The 15,773-nt window shown below is 52.9% G+C and overlaps 1 protein-coding gene across 1 annotated transcript in view; it reads right to left on the minus strand.

The window, feature by feature from the left end:
• Positions 1-15,773, minus strand: part of HTR2C (5-hydroxytryptamine receptor 2C) — a 77,368-nt gene that overhangs the window by 12,631 nt on the left and 48,964 nt on the right. Inside the window, exons 2-4 of the mRNA XM_039912436.1 lie at positions 13,312-13,429; positions 6,990-7,240; positions 4,243-4,851 (exon numbers count right to left, since the gene is read on the minus strand). Coding sequence (XP_039768370.1) covers positions 4,243-4,618 — 376 coding nt within the window. The 5' untranslated portion in view covers positions 4,619-4,851; positions 6,990-7,240; positions 13,312-13,429. The remainder of the gene's footprint in view (positions 1-4,242; positions 4,852-6,989; positions 7,241-13,311; positions 13,430-15,773) is intronic.

A 15,773-nucleotide genomic window follows, 5' to 3' on the forward strand; every position in this document is an offset into this window, starting at 1 on the left:
AACACCTGGCAGGGACCTGCTCCCCCTGGACATTGCTCCCCTGTTCAGGTGTTTGCCCCCCTACTCCCCCTGGACACTCTCCCCTGCTCCCTCAGGATACTGCCCACACGCTCCTCCTGGACATTGCTCCCTTGCTCCCCCTGACCACTGCACTCCTGCTCCCCCTGAACATTGCCCGTCTGATCCCAGCCTAAACCATAAAATGCTCCTCCTGGACACTGCTCCCTTGCTCCCCCTGACCACTCCGCCCCTGCTCCCCCTGAACATTGCCTGCCTGATCCCAGCCTAAACCATAAAATGCTCCCCCTGGACACTGCCCGCCTAATCTCCCCTCCCCCCAACCTCCCGTCGACCATAAAATCCTTATGAGCAGGGATCGCGTCCACCAATTATTTGGTATCTTACTTTCCCAAGCGCTTAGTACGGTCCTCTGCACGAAGAAAGGGCCCAATAAATACGATTGATTGATTGATTGCACCGGCCTCAGAGAGACCACTACGATCCGGATGAGAGAGCGGGACCACCGGCCTAGAATCATCTCCTCGGCGCGGCTTTCCTGTCACCGAGTCTCAGGACCACAGTCGACAGTTACTCTCCACAGGAAGACTCCATTTGCATTTCCATCACTATGTGCTAAGTGCTGGGGCCGATCCCGGGCCATCAGAGCGGACACAGTCCCTGTCCTTACGGGGCTCACAGTACAAAACCAATCAATCGATCAGTGGTATTTATTGAGCAGAGGGAGGGAAGGGGAGCTGACATTCTTAGCCTCATTTTACAGTACAGGAAACTGAAGCTGGGAGGGGTGAAGTGACTTCTCTGATGACATACAGGAGGGAAAGAGGTGGGGATTAGAACCCAGGTCTCTGGATGCCCAGCCCTGCCCTCTGTCCGCCAATCTACGAGATGAAGAGGCCTCTTGGGCCCGCTGGGAGAGGAGAGGGCTGGCTTCGGGGTGACGGGGGAACTGCGACAGGCCCTGGCAGGGGCGGAGTCACCTTTCCCGATGCCCCTTGTGGGGGTCAGGGGACCGGTCACATCAGACTGTCCAGCCCCTTGTCCGCACGGATGGGGGCCCGCTCTGGAGCAGCAGCCCCTCGGAGCCCGCAGTCAACAGGCTCATTCGTCTGCCCGCCTGCCTCCAGGGAACATCCAGACCCCGCGCTCGGCCCCGCAACCGGCCCCGCACCCAGACCCCGCGTCCTCAGCTGGTACAGGCCCCCAAGCCCAGGCCCCGCATTAGCCCTCCTGCATCCCTCCCCCGCAAACGGGCCCTGCGCCATCACACTTCCAATCTTTGGGCATTTCCTGCAGGAACAGCCCCAACTGTCAGGGCCTGATGGATTTTTGGCTGAAAGGACGCCGAGCCCCTTGGAAGCTGATGGCATTTCGTTTGTCGGCCAAGGGGAAAACTCAACAGATTCAATCATCGTCGTTAGGGGCTTCTCCTGGGGCGGGAGCTTCCCTGACAGGGAGGAGATAGGGAAGGGGAAGAAATGGGAGGAGAAAAGAGGAGAAGGAAGAGGAGAAGGAGGAGGAGAAGGAGGAAGAGGAGAGTGAGAAGGGGGAAGGAAAGGGGAGGAGGAGAGTGAGGAGGGAGAAGGAAGCAGGGAAGAGGGAGAGGAAAGAGATGGGGAAGAGGAAAGGGGTGAGAATAGAGAAAAGAAGGGAAGGAGGGGGAGGACAGGAGGGGAAGAGGGGAGGGGAAGGAGCAGGTGAGGGGGAGGAAAGGATGGATGGATGGATGGGGGAGGAGGGGAGTTTCCAGCTGTCCCTCACTCTCTGCTCTCCTGACACCCGCTTGCTGACTCACCTGGAATTCCCTCCACCCTCAAATCCTCCTCACCCAGTACAGTGCTCTAAACACTGCAGGTGCCCAGCACAGCACCCTGCACCCTGGCAGTACCCAATAAAAGCACCCTGCACACTGTAAATGTCCAGTATAGCACTCTGAACACTATAGGAGTCCAGTACAAAGTAGGCATTCAGCGAGTACTAATGATGATGATGATGGCGATGATGATTGCACAGGAAACAGACCCCCAACTGTAGTGGGCACCGGAGGAATGGAGGCCCAGTCTCTGCCCTCAAGGGGCTGCCAGTCTGATGGGGAGCTAGGACACAGGGGTTCCTTTATGGCGGTCCCATTCAACACTTAGCATGGGCCAAGCACTGTGCTCAGCACAGGGGTTGATATACATCTCTCTCACACTCAGGGCTCCCATGAGGGAGAGCAAGGATCTTATCTCTATTTTACAGAGGAGGAAATTGAGGCCTCCAGATGGCAAGAGACTTACCCCAGGCCACACAGCAGGCTGTTGTCTGAGTTTCCTGCTTCTGTTTATATATACATATACATATATACATATATGTATAGTATTTGTTATGTGCTTATGGTGTGCCAGGCACTGTACTAAGCCCTGGGGTAGATACAGGCTAATCAGTTTGGGCACAGTCCATGTCCCACATGGGGCTCACAGTATTAGTCTCCATTTTGCAGATGGGGGAACTGAGACACAGAGAAGTGAAGCGACTTTCCCCAGGTCACACAGCAGACAAGTGGTGGAGCTGGGATTAGAAGCCAGGTCCTCTGACTCTCAGGCTCATGCTCAATCCACTAGGCCATGCTACTTCCACTGACTGTAAGGTTGAGTCCTGCCTGAGTCGGGGAGCGGGGCTCCCAGCTCCTTGGCTCCCCCTGCATCTCAGAGAGCATCAGTTCTGCCAGGTTGGGTCCTCAGCTACACACCCCCAGGGCCACTGGGTGCTCTCTCCATCAAACGCCGCTGACTGGGGCAGGGGACCCCGCTCTGTCTGGCCTAGCAGGCGTGGCTCCTGAGGAGGCAAGCCAGGGTACCCGGTCCACCAAGGGATCACATCTCGACACCCGGACTCCCAACGGCCTCCAGGGAAGCAGCCTTCCCTTTGGCTTCCCAGTCTCTGGTACCACCTGCCCCATCCTCTCCACTGAGTGGTCATCGAGGCAGTGGTCAGAGCAGAGATGGCACTGCCCCGGGGCTGGATGAGTCGGTGCCCTGCCTGGGCTCCCTGCCCCACCTCATGCCCCTCTCTGGCCTGTGGGTGGGCCCAGGGAGGTGGGCAAACCTTGACCCCCTTGGTAACATCTGCAAAGGGCTTTCTGGACCTCTGGGCACTGGAATGGCCCTTGAGGTTCTTAAACATGGGCAAATTTCACTCCCTGCAGCTGGGCATTTTCCTTAGAGAGCTGTGGAACTTGAGCAGCATGGCCTAATGGATAGAGGCCAGAAAGACCTGGGTTCTAACCCTGGCTCCACCACTTGGCTGCTGTGTGACCTTACCTTATCTGTGCTTCAGTTAACTCATCTGTATAATGGGTAATGAGACTGTGACCCCTAGTGGAACAGGGACTGTGTCCAACCTGATTAACTTGTACCTACCCCAGTGTTTAGTATAAGTGTCTGGCATATTCATTCATTCATTGATTCATTCAATCGTATTTATTGAGCGCTTACTCTGTGCATAGCACTGTACTAAACACTTGGAAAGCACAATTCACAACAGACAGAGCCAATCCCTATAATGGGCTCACAGACTAGAAGGGGCACATAGCATGTAAGAAATACCATTTAAAAAGCAGGCCAATATTCCTGTGATTGTATGAAAGTGCAGAGAACTGTGCTGAGCACCTACTGGGTGCAGAGCACCTACTGAGTGCAGAGTGCAGTACTGAGCATCTACTGTGGGCAGAGCACTGTCCTGAATGCCTGCTCTGGGGACAGTGCACTGTTCTGGAACAGTGCACTGTCTTTTTTCTGGATGCCTGTTGAGTGCAGAACACTGTACTGGATGCTTGCTGTGTGCAGAGCACTCAGCTAGGTATCTGCTGTGTGCAGAACATGGTAATGAGCCCTTGCGAGCACACTTGGACATAAGAAGTACCCCTTCCCTTGAGGAGCTTTCTCCAAGCCATCCATCAGCTTCAGATCCACCCTGTGGAAGACCCAGCTCATCTGGTCATCTGGTCACCGAAGGATCCCGGGGGGTGCAAACAGGGTGATGGGTGGGGACACTGGTCCAGGACACCACGCCTTCTCTCTCTCCCTCCCAGAAGCTGTTCACCATGGTGCAGGCCAGGGCCAAAGATAGCTCTCGGACCCTCAGACCCTCTCAGTGGCCCCTCTGGCACTGACCCCCCAGCTCCTGGGGCTGTGGCTCCTAGGGCAGGCGAGGTGGAATGAGGACGAGGAATGATCCACCTACCATAGAACACGGTGACCAGGGACACGGGCATGACCAGGACTCCCACCAGCATGTCGGCCACGGCCAGGGACATAAGGAAGTAGTTGGTGGCGTTCTGCAGCTTCTTCTCCAGTGACACAGCCATGATGACCAGGATGTTGCCGCCGACAGTCAGGGCTATGACGACGAGGATTAGCAGGGCCGGCCAGTTTTTGTCGGCCAGGGCCGGCCGCGGCGGCCCCCCGCCCTCCGAGGCATTCAGGGGCTGGGCCGAGGGCGTGCTCTGGTTCAGGGTCAGGTTATGGGGGCCAGGCCGGGCCATGGGGCCGGCACCGGCTGAGGCCCACACAGGAGTCGGCAGACTGGGACGTGGCTCCGGGCCTCCGCGGCCGCTCATTGCCAGCCACCACCTGCCGCTCCAAGGGCCCCAGCTAGACGCAGGGCCTCGAGGCGCCGCCGACGCTTCTCCGTCCACAGCCAGGACACGGCCGGGCTTCCCATAGGGGCCAGAGCCAATGGCGGGGGGCACAGGGTAGCTGCTCTTCTTCCTCTGAGACTGCCAGCAGCTGGCTCGCACACCCGACGGGAGAGACGTTGTGGGGCACCCACCTCATGGTAAGGGCCGGGATCCTGAGGGTGACACCAGAGAGAGAAGGTGAGCCCCACGGTCCGGCCGGCCGACTCGGGACGGCCTAAGGCATGGGAACCCGGAAGATGGGAAAGATCACGTGCTGGCTGCCCTCCTGGACACCAAACATAACGTCCCTGACTCTGCTCCTCCAGGGACCCAGCACAGATCATTCGATGCAGCTCCCCACTTCATCTCCAACTCGGATTTTCCCCCAGTGACCTAGCACAGACCATTCGACACCCCTAACTCTCCTCTCTCCATCCCTGACTCTGCCCCGTGACTCAGCATGGACCATCTGACACCCCTAACTCTGCTCCTCCAGGGATGCAGCACAGACCATCTAACACCCCTGATTCTCCCCTCACCACTCCTGACACCCCCAGTGAGCCAGCACAAAACATCCAAAACCCTGTTGCTCCTTGAGCCTTGTTGTATTCCTCAGGCAACTCACCAGCCACCCATGAGCCTGTTGCCCTGGACATGCTCCTTGCCCTCTTGAAACAGGACCGGCTGCAGAGGGGCACTTCCTGTGGCTGGCATTACTTCTCCTAAATCATACAGAATCCAGACTCCCTACACAGAGCACGATGACTGAGAGGCCCCAGCCCAAACCTCCCCTCTCTTGGGACCTGGAAATGTAATTATGAATTCTCTCACTTTATTATCTTCATTCAGCTGGGCTCCTGCAGTGTCACCTGGATTCCTCAGGGGCCGCGTGACATTTCTCTTCTTCTCTTCTCTGCTCACTCTCCCTCTCGCTCCTCCACCCCCACAGAACTCAAGTGCATGCCCTTATACTTCGTTCCTTCCTCTACCTGAAATTTATTTTGATGTCTGTCTCCTTCACTAGAGTTTAAGTTCCTTGAGGGCAAGGATTGGATCTACCAATCCATTGTATTGTACTCTCCGAAGCATTTAGTACATAATAATAATAATTGTGATGTTTAAGCGCAGTTACAAGATAATCAGGTCCCACACAAGGGTCACAGTCTAAGTAGGAGGGAGAACAAGTATTGAATCCCCATTTTGCAGATGAGGGAACTGAGCCACAGAAAAGTTAAAAGACTTGCCCAAAAACACACAGCTGACAGGTGGTGGAGCTAGGATTAGAACCCAGGCCCTCTGACTCCCAGTTCTGTGTTCTTTCCATTAGGGCATACTGCTTTTCAGATAATCAGGTTGGAAACAGTTCCTGTCCCACACAGGGCTCACAGTCTTAATTCCCATTTTACAGATGAGGGAATCAAGGCACAGAGGTAAAATAACTTGACCAAGGTCACACAGGGGATAAATGGTGAAGCTGGCATTAGAAACCAGGTCCTCTGACTCCCAGGCCTGGGCTCTCTCCACTCTAGGCCACGCTGCTTCTGCAGCCCAAGGACACTCTTCGAATATGCTGCTGATAGGTGGAGCCACCATTCTCAACTCAATAATAACAACAATAATAATAATAATAATGTTGAATACATGTTATTTAATCAATAAATCAGTCAATCCATGACATTTATTGAGCACTTACTATGTGCAGAGCACTATTCTAAGCACTTGGGAGAGCACAGTGCTCTGTACATAGTAAGTGCTCAATAAATACTATTGAATGAATACAACAGAATTAGCATTATTATCATTTATGTGCCTAACACTGTGCTAAGCCCTGGGGTAGACAAAGAACAGTCAGATTGGGCACAGCGCTTGAACCCAAGGGACCCACCTTCAGATACCTTGGAGAGGTGGTGATGGCAGATGGACCGAGGCAGACCTCATCCAGGGCAAGGGCACAGGGTGGGGAGGGGGGAGCTGCAGGTTCTGTCCCCAGCTTGCCCCTGCCACGCTATATGATCCAGGGTGAGGGAATTCACTGAAGTGGTGTGGCCTAATGGACAGAGAATGGGTCTGCGACTCAGAGGACCTGGGTTCTAATCCCACCGCCACCACTTGTCTGCTGTGTGACTTTGAGCAACTCACTTCACTGCTTTGTGCTTCATCCGTAAAATGGGGATTAAGACTGTGAGCCCCATGTGGAACATGGACTGTGTCCAATCTGATGATCTTGTATCTACTCCAGAGTTTACTAGGGTGGCTGGCACATAATAAGCACTTAATAAATAGTATTACAAAAACAAAGAAAAATCATCACCTCTCGGGGCCTCCGTTTCCTCCTCTGTAAAATGGTGAGAAGACCCCTGCTCCCCCTTCCTCACAGGGAGTTGAGAGAACAGAATTAGATGTGGCGGTGCTTTGGTAAAATTAAAGTATTCTACAAGTGCACAGTGGTGTCATCGTGGTGGTAGTGGTGGCGGTGATAAGCCGGGTTAAACGCTGGAGCCACAAAGTCCACAGTCACTTGCCTGCCAGGGTCAGCGACCTGGGCACTGGGCACAAAGAAGCCTGGGGAGAAACAGAAACATTTCATTGCAAAGAGACCACTTTCTGGAGGTGGGGGACTATTTTGTCTGTGTAGGAGCAAAGACCTGGGGCAGGTGGGGGGGTGCGCCTGTCTTCAGCCAAGGGAGGCAGGGGGCAGGACAGATCAAAGACCAAGGCAGGGGACAAAGGGGGGGAGGGGCATCGGGAAAGGGGTGCGAGGGAAAAGGAAGGGAGCAAGAGAAGGGGGGAGGGAGGGGGAGGGAAGGAAGGAAGAAAAGGGGGGAGGGAATTTTGACTTTGATGGAGAAAACGACTGTTGGGGGGGGTTAGGGCTTCCCTCCAGCCCCCCATCTCCCCCCACTCCCGGCATTGCTGGTCGTCAGCGTAGCCACTGATCGGCTGATTGATTAGTGACAAATTCTGTCTAAGCGCTGAGAGCTAGAGATGGCCAGAGTGACAGGAGTAAAGAGACAGAGATAGAAGGGGGGAGAAAGAGGCACAGGGAGAGGATGAGAAGTAGAGACATACAGAAGGAGAGAAAAGGAGAGAGAGGGAAACAGACACACATGGAAATACATGGAAAAAGAGACAGTTACAGAGGAAAAGACTCAGAGGGAGGAAAAGAGGGAAAGGGAGAGGTACAGAGAAAAAGACAGAGGGAGAAAAAGAGGGAAAGACAGAGAAACAGGGAAAGAAGAGACAGAGAGACAGAAACAAAGGGACAGAGATACAGAAACAAAATTCAGAGGAAGAAAGAGAGGGAAAGACAGAGAGACAGAATACAGGGAAGAGAAGAGCGACAGAGAGGCAGAGGCAGAGAGACAGAGACAAGGAAACAGACGTACAAAGCAAAAGATAGAGAAAGAGAGGGAAAGGCAGAGAGACAGACAGAGACAGGGAAAGAAGAGAAGCAGAGAGACAGAGATACAGAGCTAAAGGGACGGAGGCACAGAGAAAAAGATCCAGATGGAGAAAGTGAGGGAAAGGCAGAAAGAAAGATAGATGGAAAAGAAGGGAGCAAGAGAGATAGAGCCAAAGAGAGAGAGGTACAGAGAAAAAGATACAGAGGGAGAAAGAGAAAGGGAGAGATACAGAGAGAAAGAGAGAAGGAAAGACAGAAATATAGGGAGAGGGAGAAAGAAAGAGAGGCAGGAGGCAGCGTATTCTACTTCCCTCAGGGTGTGGAGGAGCCTCCTGGATTTTGGGGTCTGGACTCCCCCCAACACTGCACCCAGCGGGATTTGAGGCCGAGAGACACCTACCTCTCTGCCCCCACCGCCAATGTAGCCCTTCTCGAGAGTAATAACTTTCCAGACTAATTCCTGATTGATTTCTTAATTGAGCACTTCAGCAAAACGAATCACCCCAGCGATATTAAGTCACCCCCGCCAACCTGAACCCATTTAGAAAGCTGGAGCAAATTCTATAAATATTTAAAGCATTTTTAATCGGCATCTCCTGCGAGATCTCAACGGAGAATTAAAGTCCCGTTTTCAAGAAGGTGTCAGGAAGTGGAGCCGGTGTGGAACAGCGAGGCTGGGGATTGGGGGTTAGGGGGATGGGGTGCCCCCCATGGGGATGGGAAGAACCCGGGGCTGAGATGTGGTATTTGAAGTGGAATTCAACATCACCAGGAGCATCATCATTATTTATTGGGCACCTACTAGGTACAGAAAGCACTATACTGGGTGCCTACTGTGAGGACAGCATAAGTGCTTAATAAACACCACTGTACTGCGTGCCAATGGTGGGCAGAGTGCTGTACTGGATGCTTAATAATAAAGAATAATTACAATAATAATTATGGTATTTGTTAAGCACTTACTATATGCGAGGCACTGTGCTGGGGGTGGATACAAGCAAATTGGGTTGGATACAGTCCCTGTCCCACGTGGGGCTCACAGTCTCAATCCTCATTTTACAGATGTGGTAACTGAGGCACAGAGAAATGGAGTGACTTACCCACGGTCACAAAAAAGACAAGTGTGGAATTAGAACTCATCACCTTCTGACTCCCAGGCCCGTGCTCTAACCACTACACCATGCTGCTTCCCCAAGGAGGCTTACTGTGAGCAGAGACCTGTACTGAATGTATATTATGAGGAGGCCTCTGTACTGTTTATGGTTATGGTGTACTCCACAAGATGCTTAGTACAGTGCTCTGCACATAGTAAGCGCTCAATAAATATGAGTGAATGAATGAATGCTGTGGGCAGGTGACTGTACTGGCCACTTCTCTGTGGAGAGTGCTGTAGTAGGCACTTTTGCTGTGCAGAGAGCTCTACTGGACGCCCACTGGGAGCTGGTTTTCCTTCCTTTGCTCCAAGAACGCTGTTCAGAACTCCCTGTTTCCACCCAGGTTTCTTCGATTCGCCATGTACCCGGAGAAGCGGAAATAGCCCCTGCTCCAGCCAAGCTTTCACACTTGTTCTTGGCGAGTTCTTAAACAGCCGCTGAAAGTCTGGATGATCTGTCGGCTGCCTTGCCGGGGAAGCAAAACCCTTTCTTTCGTTCCCTCGAAATAGCCCACCCCGGGGGAAGGCGACGGAACAGACGGGGAAATAGAAATAACCGTTTTCCCTCATCTTTCCCAAGAGGGGTGGGTTGCGAAGACCTCAGCCCTCTCATTCCAGCTCCAGAGGAGGCGGGGCGTGTCACACGCTGAACGGCTTCTTTCGGACAAAGGAGCAGCCGGAAAACGTGACCTCCTGTCATCTCTCCCCCGCCTGCCTTGGATCAGGAGGGCACGAAGGGCCTGAAGCCGGGAGGAGGACCTGCCTGGGGTCAGGAGGGCACGAGGGGCTTGAAGCCGGGAGGAGGAACTAAATAACGAATGCCATTATTATTGAGAATATTATTCTTAATAATAAAGATAATAAAATCTTTGTGCAAGGAGGAGGTGGTTAAGAATGAATACCACTATTACTATATAATAGTATCTAATATAATTAAAATAATAATAATGAAATCTTTACTCTGTGCCAAGCACTTGCATTAAGTGCCAGGGGAAGAGACAAGATCATCATCAGCAAGGCCTGGTGGAAAGAGCGTGGGCTTGGGAGTCAAAGGCCCTGGGTTCTAACCCCTACTCTGCCATTTACCTGTTATGTGATCTTGGACAAGTCGCTTAACTTCTCGGTGGCTCAGTTTCCTCATCTGCAAACTGGGGATTCAGCACCTGTTTTCCCTTCTACTTACTCTCTGAGCCTGTGTGGGTTCTTGGTTATCATGTATCTACCCCAGAGTTTAATACAATGCCTGGCACATAGTAAGTGCTTAACAAACATGAAAAATAGGTGCCTACTGTGTGCGGAGGACTGTCCTGGGCACCTTCTGTATGCAGTTGCTATGCTGGGTGCCAACAGTAGACAGAACACAATCCTGGCACCAGTGAGGTCTGGCTTGGGATGGGACTGGAGGTGAGGTGGGACCAAGCACAGGTGGTGGGGCTTTTGTCAGAGTCTTGTAGCTTCTGTGGAAGCCTTGCTACTAAGCAGGAGGAAAAAGAGAGCACTACTAATCAGAGGTCTCTGGACTAGGGCTGACCGGGAGCCTTCACTGGGGCAGGGCTGACCAGAGATCACTGGATGTGGGCTGACTGGAGGTCTCTGAACCAAGACTGACCATGGATCGCTGGACCAGGGTTAACCAGGGGCCACTGGACATGGGCTGACCAGAGGTTGCTGGGCCACGGGTGACCAGAGGTTGCTAGGCCAGGGGTGATCAGAGTGACTTAGTAAAAAGAACATGGGCTTGGGAGTCAGAGGATGTAGGTTCTAATCCCAGCTCCGCCACTTGTCTGCTGTGTGACCTTGGGCAAGCCACTTAACTTCTCTGTGCCTCAGTTACCTCACCTGTAAAACTGGGATTAAAAGTGTGAGCCCCACATGGGACAGCCCGATTACCGAGTATCCACCCCAGTGCTTAGAACAGTGCTTGGCACATAGTAAATCCTTAACAAATGCCATCATTACTAGCCACTGGGTCAAGGGTGATCAGAAGCAGTTAAGCCAGGGCTGATGGGGGCGCCCTCTGACCCAGGACTGTTTGGGGCAGCAGCCCCAGCCCCAAGGAATGGTTTGGGAGCCTCGTATACCCCTCTATTCTTTGGGCCCTTCACCCTACCCTAAATCAATGGGAGACTCTAAAGCAGACGACAGAATGCACCAGTTCAGAGGCCAGGAGGTGGGAGGGGTGAGACAGAGCCACAGAAATAGTCGGACAGTGAGACACACTGAAACAGTTAGGAAAAGAGAGCGAGACAAGATGTCAATTCCTCTCGTTAAAAACACACGGGGGCTCCACCTCAAGGAGCACAAACACGGATTGCTAAGGACACAGGAGACCCCTCCCCCAACGTTCATTCATTTATTCAATCAGATTTATTGAGCCCTTACTCTTGCAGGGCACTTAACTAAGCGCTTGGGAGAGTACAATACAACAATGAACAGACACTTTACCAGCCCACAATGAGCTTACAGTGTAGAGGAAGGGATAAGGAGCTCTTCTTTCTTCACCTGACCATCTTTCCCAGGAGCATGGGTTCTGGGGGAGGCCATGGTTATCAGGGCACCCAGCCTTGGCGGCCTGGGCAGTGTGAGCAGGGTAAACCAAGGCAGAACACCTCCCAAGAATGGGGTGGACAGAAGACAGCCTCCTCGGCCGCCAGGACCCCATCCCCACATGGAGGTGGAGGAAGGCTGCCATGAAACTGCCCGGGCACCAGGGGCCAGACCCCCCCTAAATCTTTCCTGCCCCACCGGGTGGGTTCCCCCGACCATCGCGTCCCTGGTTCTCTCCCCCCGAACACCCCAGCTTGTGTCGTCCCCCCCACCGCCCCACTCCCCCAGGGAGGGCCTACCAGGCAGGGGATGATCCAGGGCACAGCTGGTCCCAGGGTCTGGCAACCGGTGGCCCCCTAGGAATCAGCCTCCTCGAGCACAGGTTGTCCGTGGAGCCCCCCACTGGGCAGATCATCTTGTATCCTGGGGACGAGGTGAGCGGGAAGCAACGAACGAGTACTTCTGGACCCTGACACGTGCTCCTGCCGCCCACCCCGACACCCACCCCACTCCCACCCCCCCATCACAGACCACGTTCCTGCAGCGCGGGGCTCTCTTTGTGGCCAGAGGGCTAATCACCCCCCGGCTCCCACCTCCGAGCTCACCGGGCTCCCCAGGAAGAGGTCGCTCTGCTCCATCTCAGCTTTGCCCCTCAGCAGCTCCTCCCAACCTTCCTGCTCTCACATGGTTTCACCAGCCCAGAACTCCTCCCCAGGCCGAGCAACTTGGCCACAACTTGCCCTCCACAGAGGGCCTTCCCTGATCAACCTCCACCTTCCTCATCTTGTCATCCCCTGCCACCTCTTCCAGAGGCCATTCTTGGTGGACTCCCACATTCCTCATTTTGTCATCAGCACTTAGAAGAGTTCTTGGTACATAGCAAGTGCTTAACCAATACCATCATCATTATTATTATTATGCCCAGGCACCTCCTCCAGGAGGCCTCACCTGATTGATCCCACCTTCCTCATCTTGTGATCCCCAGCTACTTTGTCCAAAAATTCCATGATTAACCCCTCACCTTCCTGGTCATTAACCACCCTTAACACGTGTGCATTAATGTTGAGAAATTCAACAAATACTAAGTATTATTGGCTCCTCTGCTCTTACAGTTGTAATTGTTGCAACTAAGTCCTTTTAGATTGTAAAACTCCTTGAGGGTGTTGCATTCTGCCATTTCTTCTCTGTGTTTCCAAGACACTTAGTAGAAGACAGTCCATAGAGTAGGCACCCAGTTTAGCGCTCTGCTCACAGTAAGCACCAATACAGTGTTCTGCACACAGTAGGCACCCAGTACAGCCCTCTGCTCACAGTAGGAGTTCAGTACAGTGCTCTGCTCATATGAAGTGCCCAGTACAGAGCTCTGCTAACAGTGAGCTCCCAGGAGAGCGGTTGACAGAGTCCTCAGTGTTGGAGGTGTAAAAATCTTAATACCTCAGGAAATACCTCTCTTCCTCAAGGCTTCGTGCCCACACGGCCCCTCCCTCACGGCCTCAGTCGTAACCTGAGCCGACGGAAGCATCAGCTCACCAGAAGCAGCAGCAGTAGGGTAGATTCCCAGCCCAGTCACTCCTCTGCCATCCTGGAGGCTCAAGCAGGCCTGCCTCCGGGCCCGGGGCGTCTCCAGACAAAGGCGGTGGCTTCCAATCTGGAAAAGGACACAGAGTTTTTGGTCTTCGTTCAAAAACATGAGTCACTCCGTGCCCAGGGGAATCTTCTCTTTGCCTGGCCTTTTCCCAAGGAGGTCAGTCTGGAGGTCCCGAGTCTGGGGAACAGAGGACTAGGGGGCCTGAGGGCCCTCTGATCAGAGGCAACGATGTTACCACCCTGCACTACTGGGTCACAGTGCCCCTCTTCTACCCATTCATTCATTCAATCTTATTTATTGAGCACTTACTGACTACAGAGCACCGTACTAAGTGCTTGGGTACTATAATACGGTAATAAAGACAGACAATCCCTACCCACAACAGGCTCACAATCTAGAGGGTCTGGAGATAGAGATCAATACAAGAAAACAGGCATCAATAGAAATAGAATTATAGATATATACATATACACATAAGTGCTGTGGGGCAGGGAGGGGGGGAAGAACAAAAGGAGAGAGTGGTGGTGATGTGGAAGGGAGGGGAAGCTGAGGAAAAGTGGGGCTTAGTCTGGGAAGGACTCTTGGAGGAGGTGCGCCTTCAATAGGGCTTTGAAATGGGGGAGAGTGATTGGTGGATTTGAGGAGGAAGGGCATTCCAGGCCAGAGGTAGGACGTGGGCCAGTGGTCAGCTGTGCGACAGGTGAGATCTAGGCACAGTGAGAAGTTTAGCACCCTCTGTCTTCCCACCTCCAGATACCCCAAGGCTCGGGAAACCCGTGCTGTTGGGTCGAAATGCCCCTCTCCCTCCCCTCTCTCCATCCCCGACACTGCACACACGCAGAGAACATGAGACCCAGCCTTGCAGACCTGGAGGACTGAGCTATGGTCCCAGCAAATACCCTGATCCCTGAGTCCCCCAGATCGGATCTCTCCCATTGGCACCGCTCCCGAAGCTACAGACGACTGGTGCTTGTTTCCAGGCCTAATGCAAGGCCAGAGTCCTGAGAGCCCTGGGCCGCACTCACTTCCCCACTGCAAATGAGCACGAGTGTCCACAGAGTCCCAGGAGAATGAGGTCAGAGTGGTTTGGAGGTTGTGATTCGCCTTGGCGGTGTACAGGGGGGCAAAATCCTTTGTTCTTGGGCATCCAGAAATTGACTGTGTCAGAAGGTCATGGGTTCTAATCCTGAATCTGCCACTTGTCTGCTGTGGGGCAAATCACTTCACTTCTCTGTGCCTCAGTTACCTCATCTGTAAAATGGGGATTGAGACTGTGAGGGATTGAGACTGTGAGCCCCACATGGAACAGGAACTGTATCCAACCTGATTTGCTTGTATCCATCCCAGTGCTTAGTACTACACTTGGTACATAATAAGCACTTAACAAATATCAATTTTTTTAAATTTCTGTTTTCTCTGGCTGAGAGCTGACTCCCCTCCTTCCCCATCCCCCCCATCACCACACTCACACACAAAACCAGGGATCAGAAGTGCAGGGCTGACGGGTGAGAAACACTCCCCAACACACACACACACACACACACACAGACACACACACTCCATGAGGGGACCATTCATTCATTTCCACTCCCACAGAGGTCTGTGCAATAAGTCAATCAGTTATATTTACTGAGCACTTACTATGTGCAGGGCACTGTACTAAGGGCCTTGGGAGAGTACAATATAACAGAATTAGCAGCACGCAACAGCCACCTAGTACAGCGCTCTGTACAAAACACCAACCCAGTACAATGCTCTGTACAAAGCAATCACCCAGGACAGGGCATTCGCACATCGTAGTCACCCATTACAGTGCTCTCCACACAATAGACACATGGAGCAGCACTCTGCACTTAGGTGCCCCATTTCCCCCTTACCACTCCTGTCTAAAGTCCATGTAGGATTTGTCCACACCCACTGCTTCCATCATAATCCTCCTCTCTCAGATGCTTTCAACATTGTCGACCACCCCCTTTTCTCGTGGACATGTTTTCCAACCTTGACTTCTCTGACACTATCCTTTCCAGGTTCTCCTCCTATGTCTCTAGCTGCTCCTTCTCAGTCCCCTTTAGCAGGCTCCTCAAGGCTCCATTCTTGGACTCCTTCTATTCTCCAACTACACCCACTCCTTAGAGAACTCATTCACTCCCACGGCTTCCATCTTTATGCAAATGATTTCCAAACCTATCTTTCCAGCCTTGACCTCTCTCCTCTGCAGTCTTGCATTTTCTCCTGCCTTTAGAACATCTCTATGTGAATGCCCTGGTGACACTTCAAACATGGTGACAACATTCCTCTTCTTCCCACCCAAGTCCTCTCTTCCCCACAACATTCCCATCACTGAGCCTGTTTTTAGACTGTGAGCCTGTTGTTGGGCAGGGATTGTCTCTATCTGTTGCCAAAT

The sequence above is a fragment of the Ornithorhynchus anatinus genome, chromosome 6 (assembly GCF_004115215.2).
Source record: "Ornithorhynchus anatinus isolate Pmale09 chromosome 6, mOrnAna1.pri.v4, whole genome shotgun sequence".
NCBI lineage: Eukaryota > Metazoa > Chordata > Mammalia > Monotremata > Ornithorhynchidae > Ornithorhynchus > Ornithorhynchus anatinus.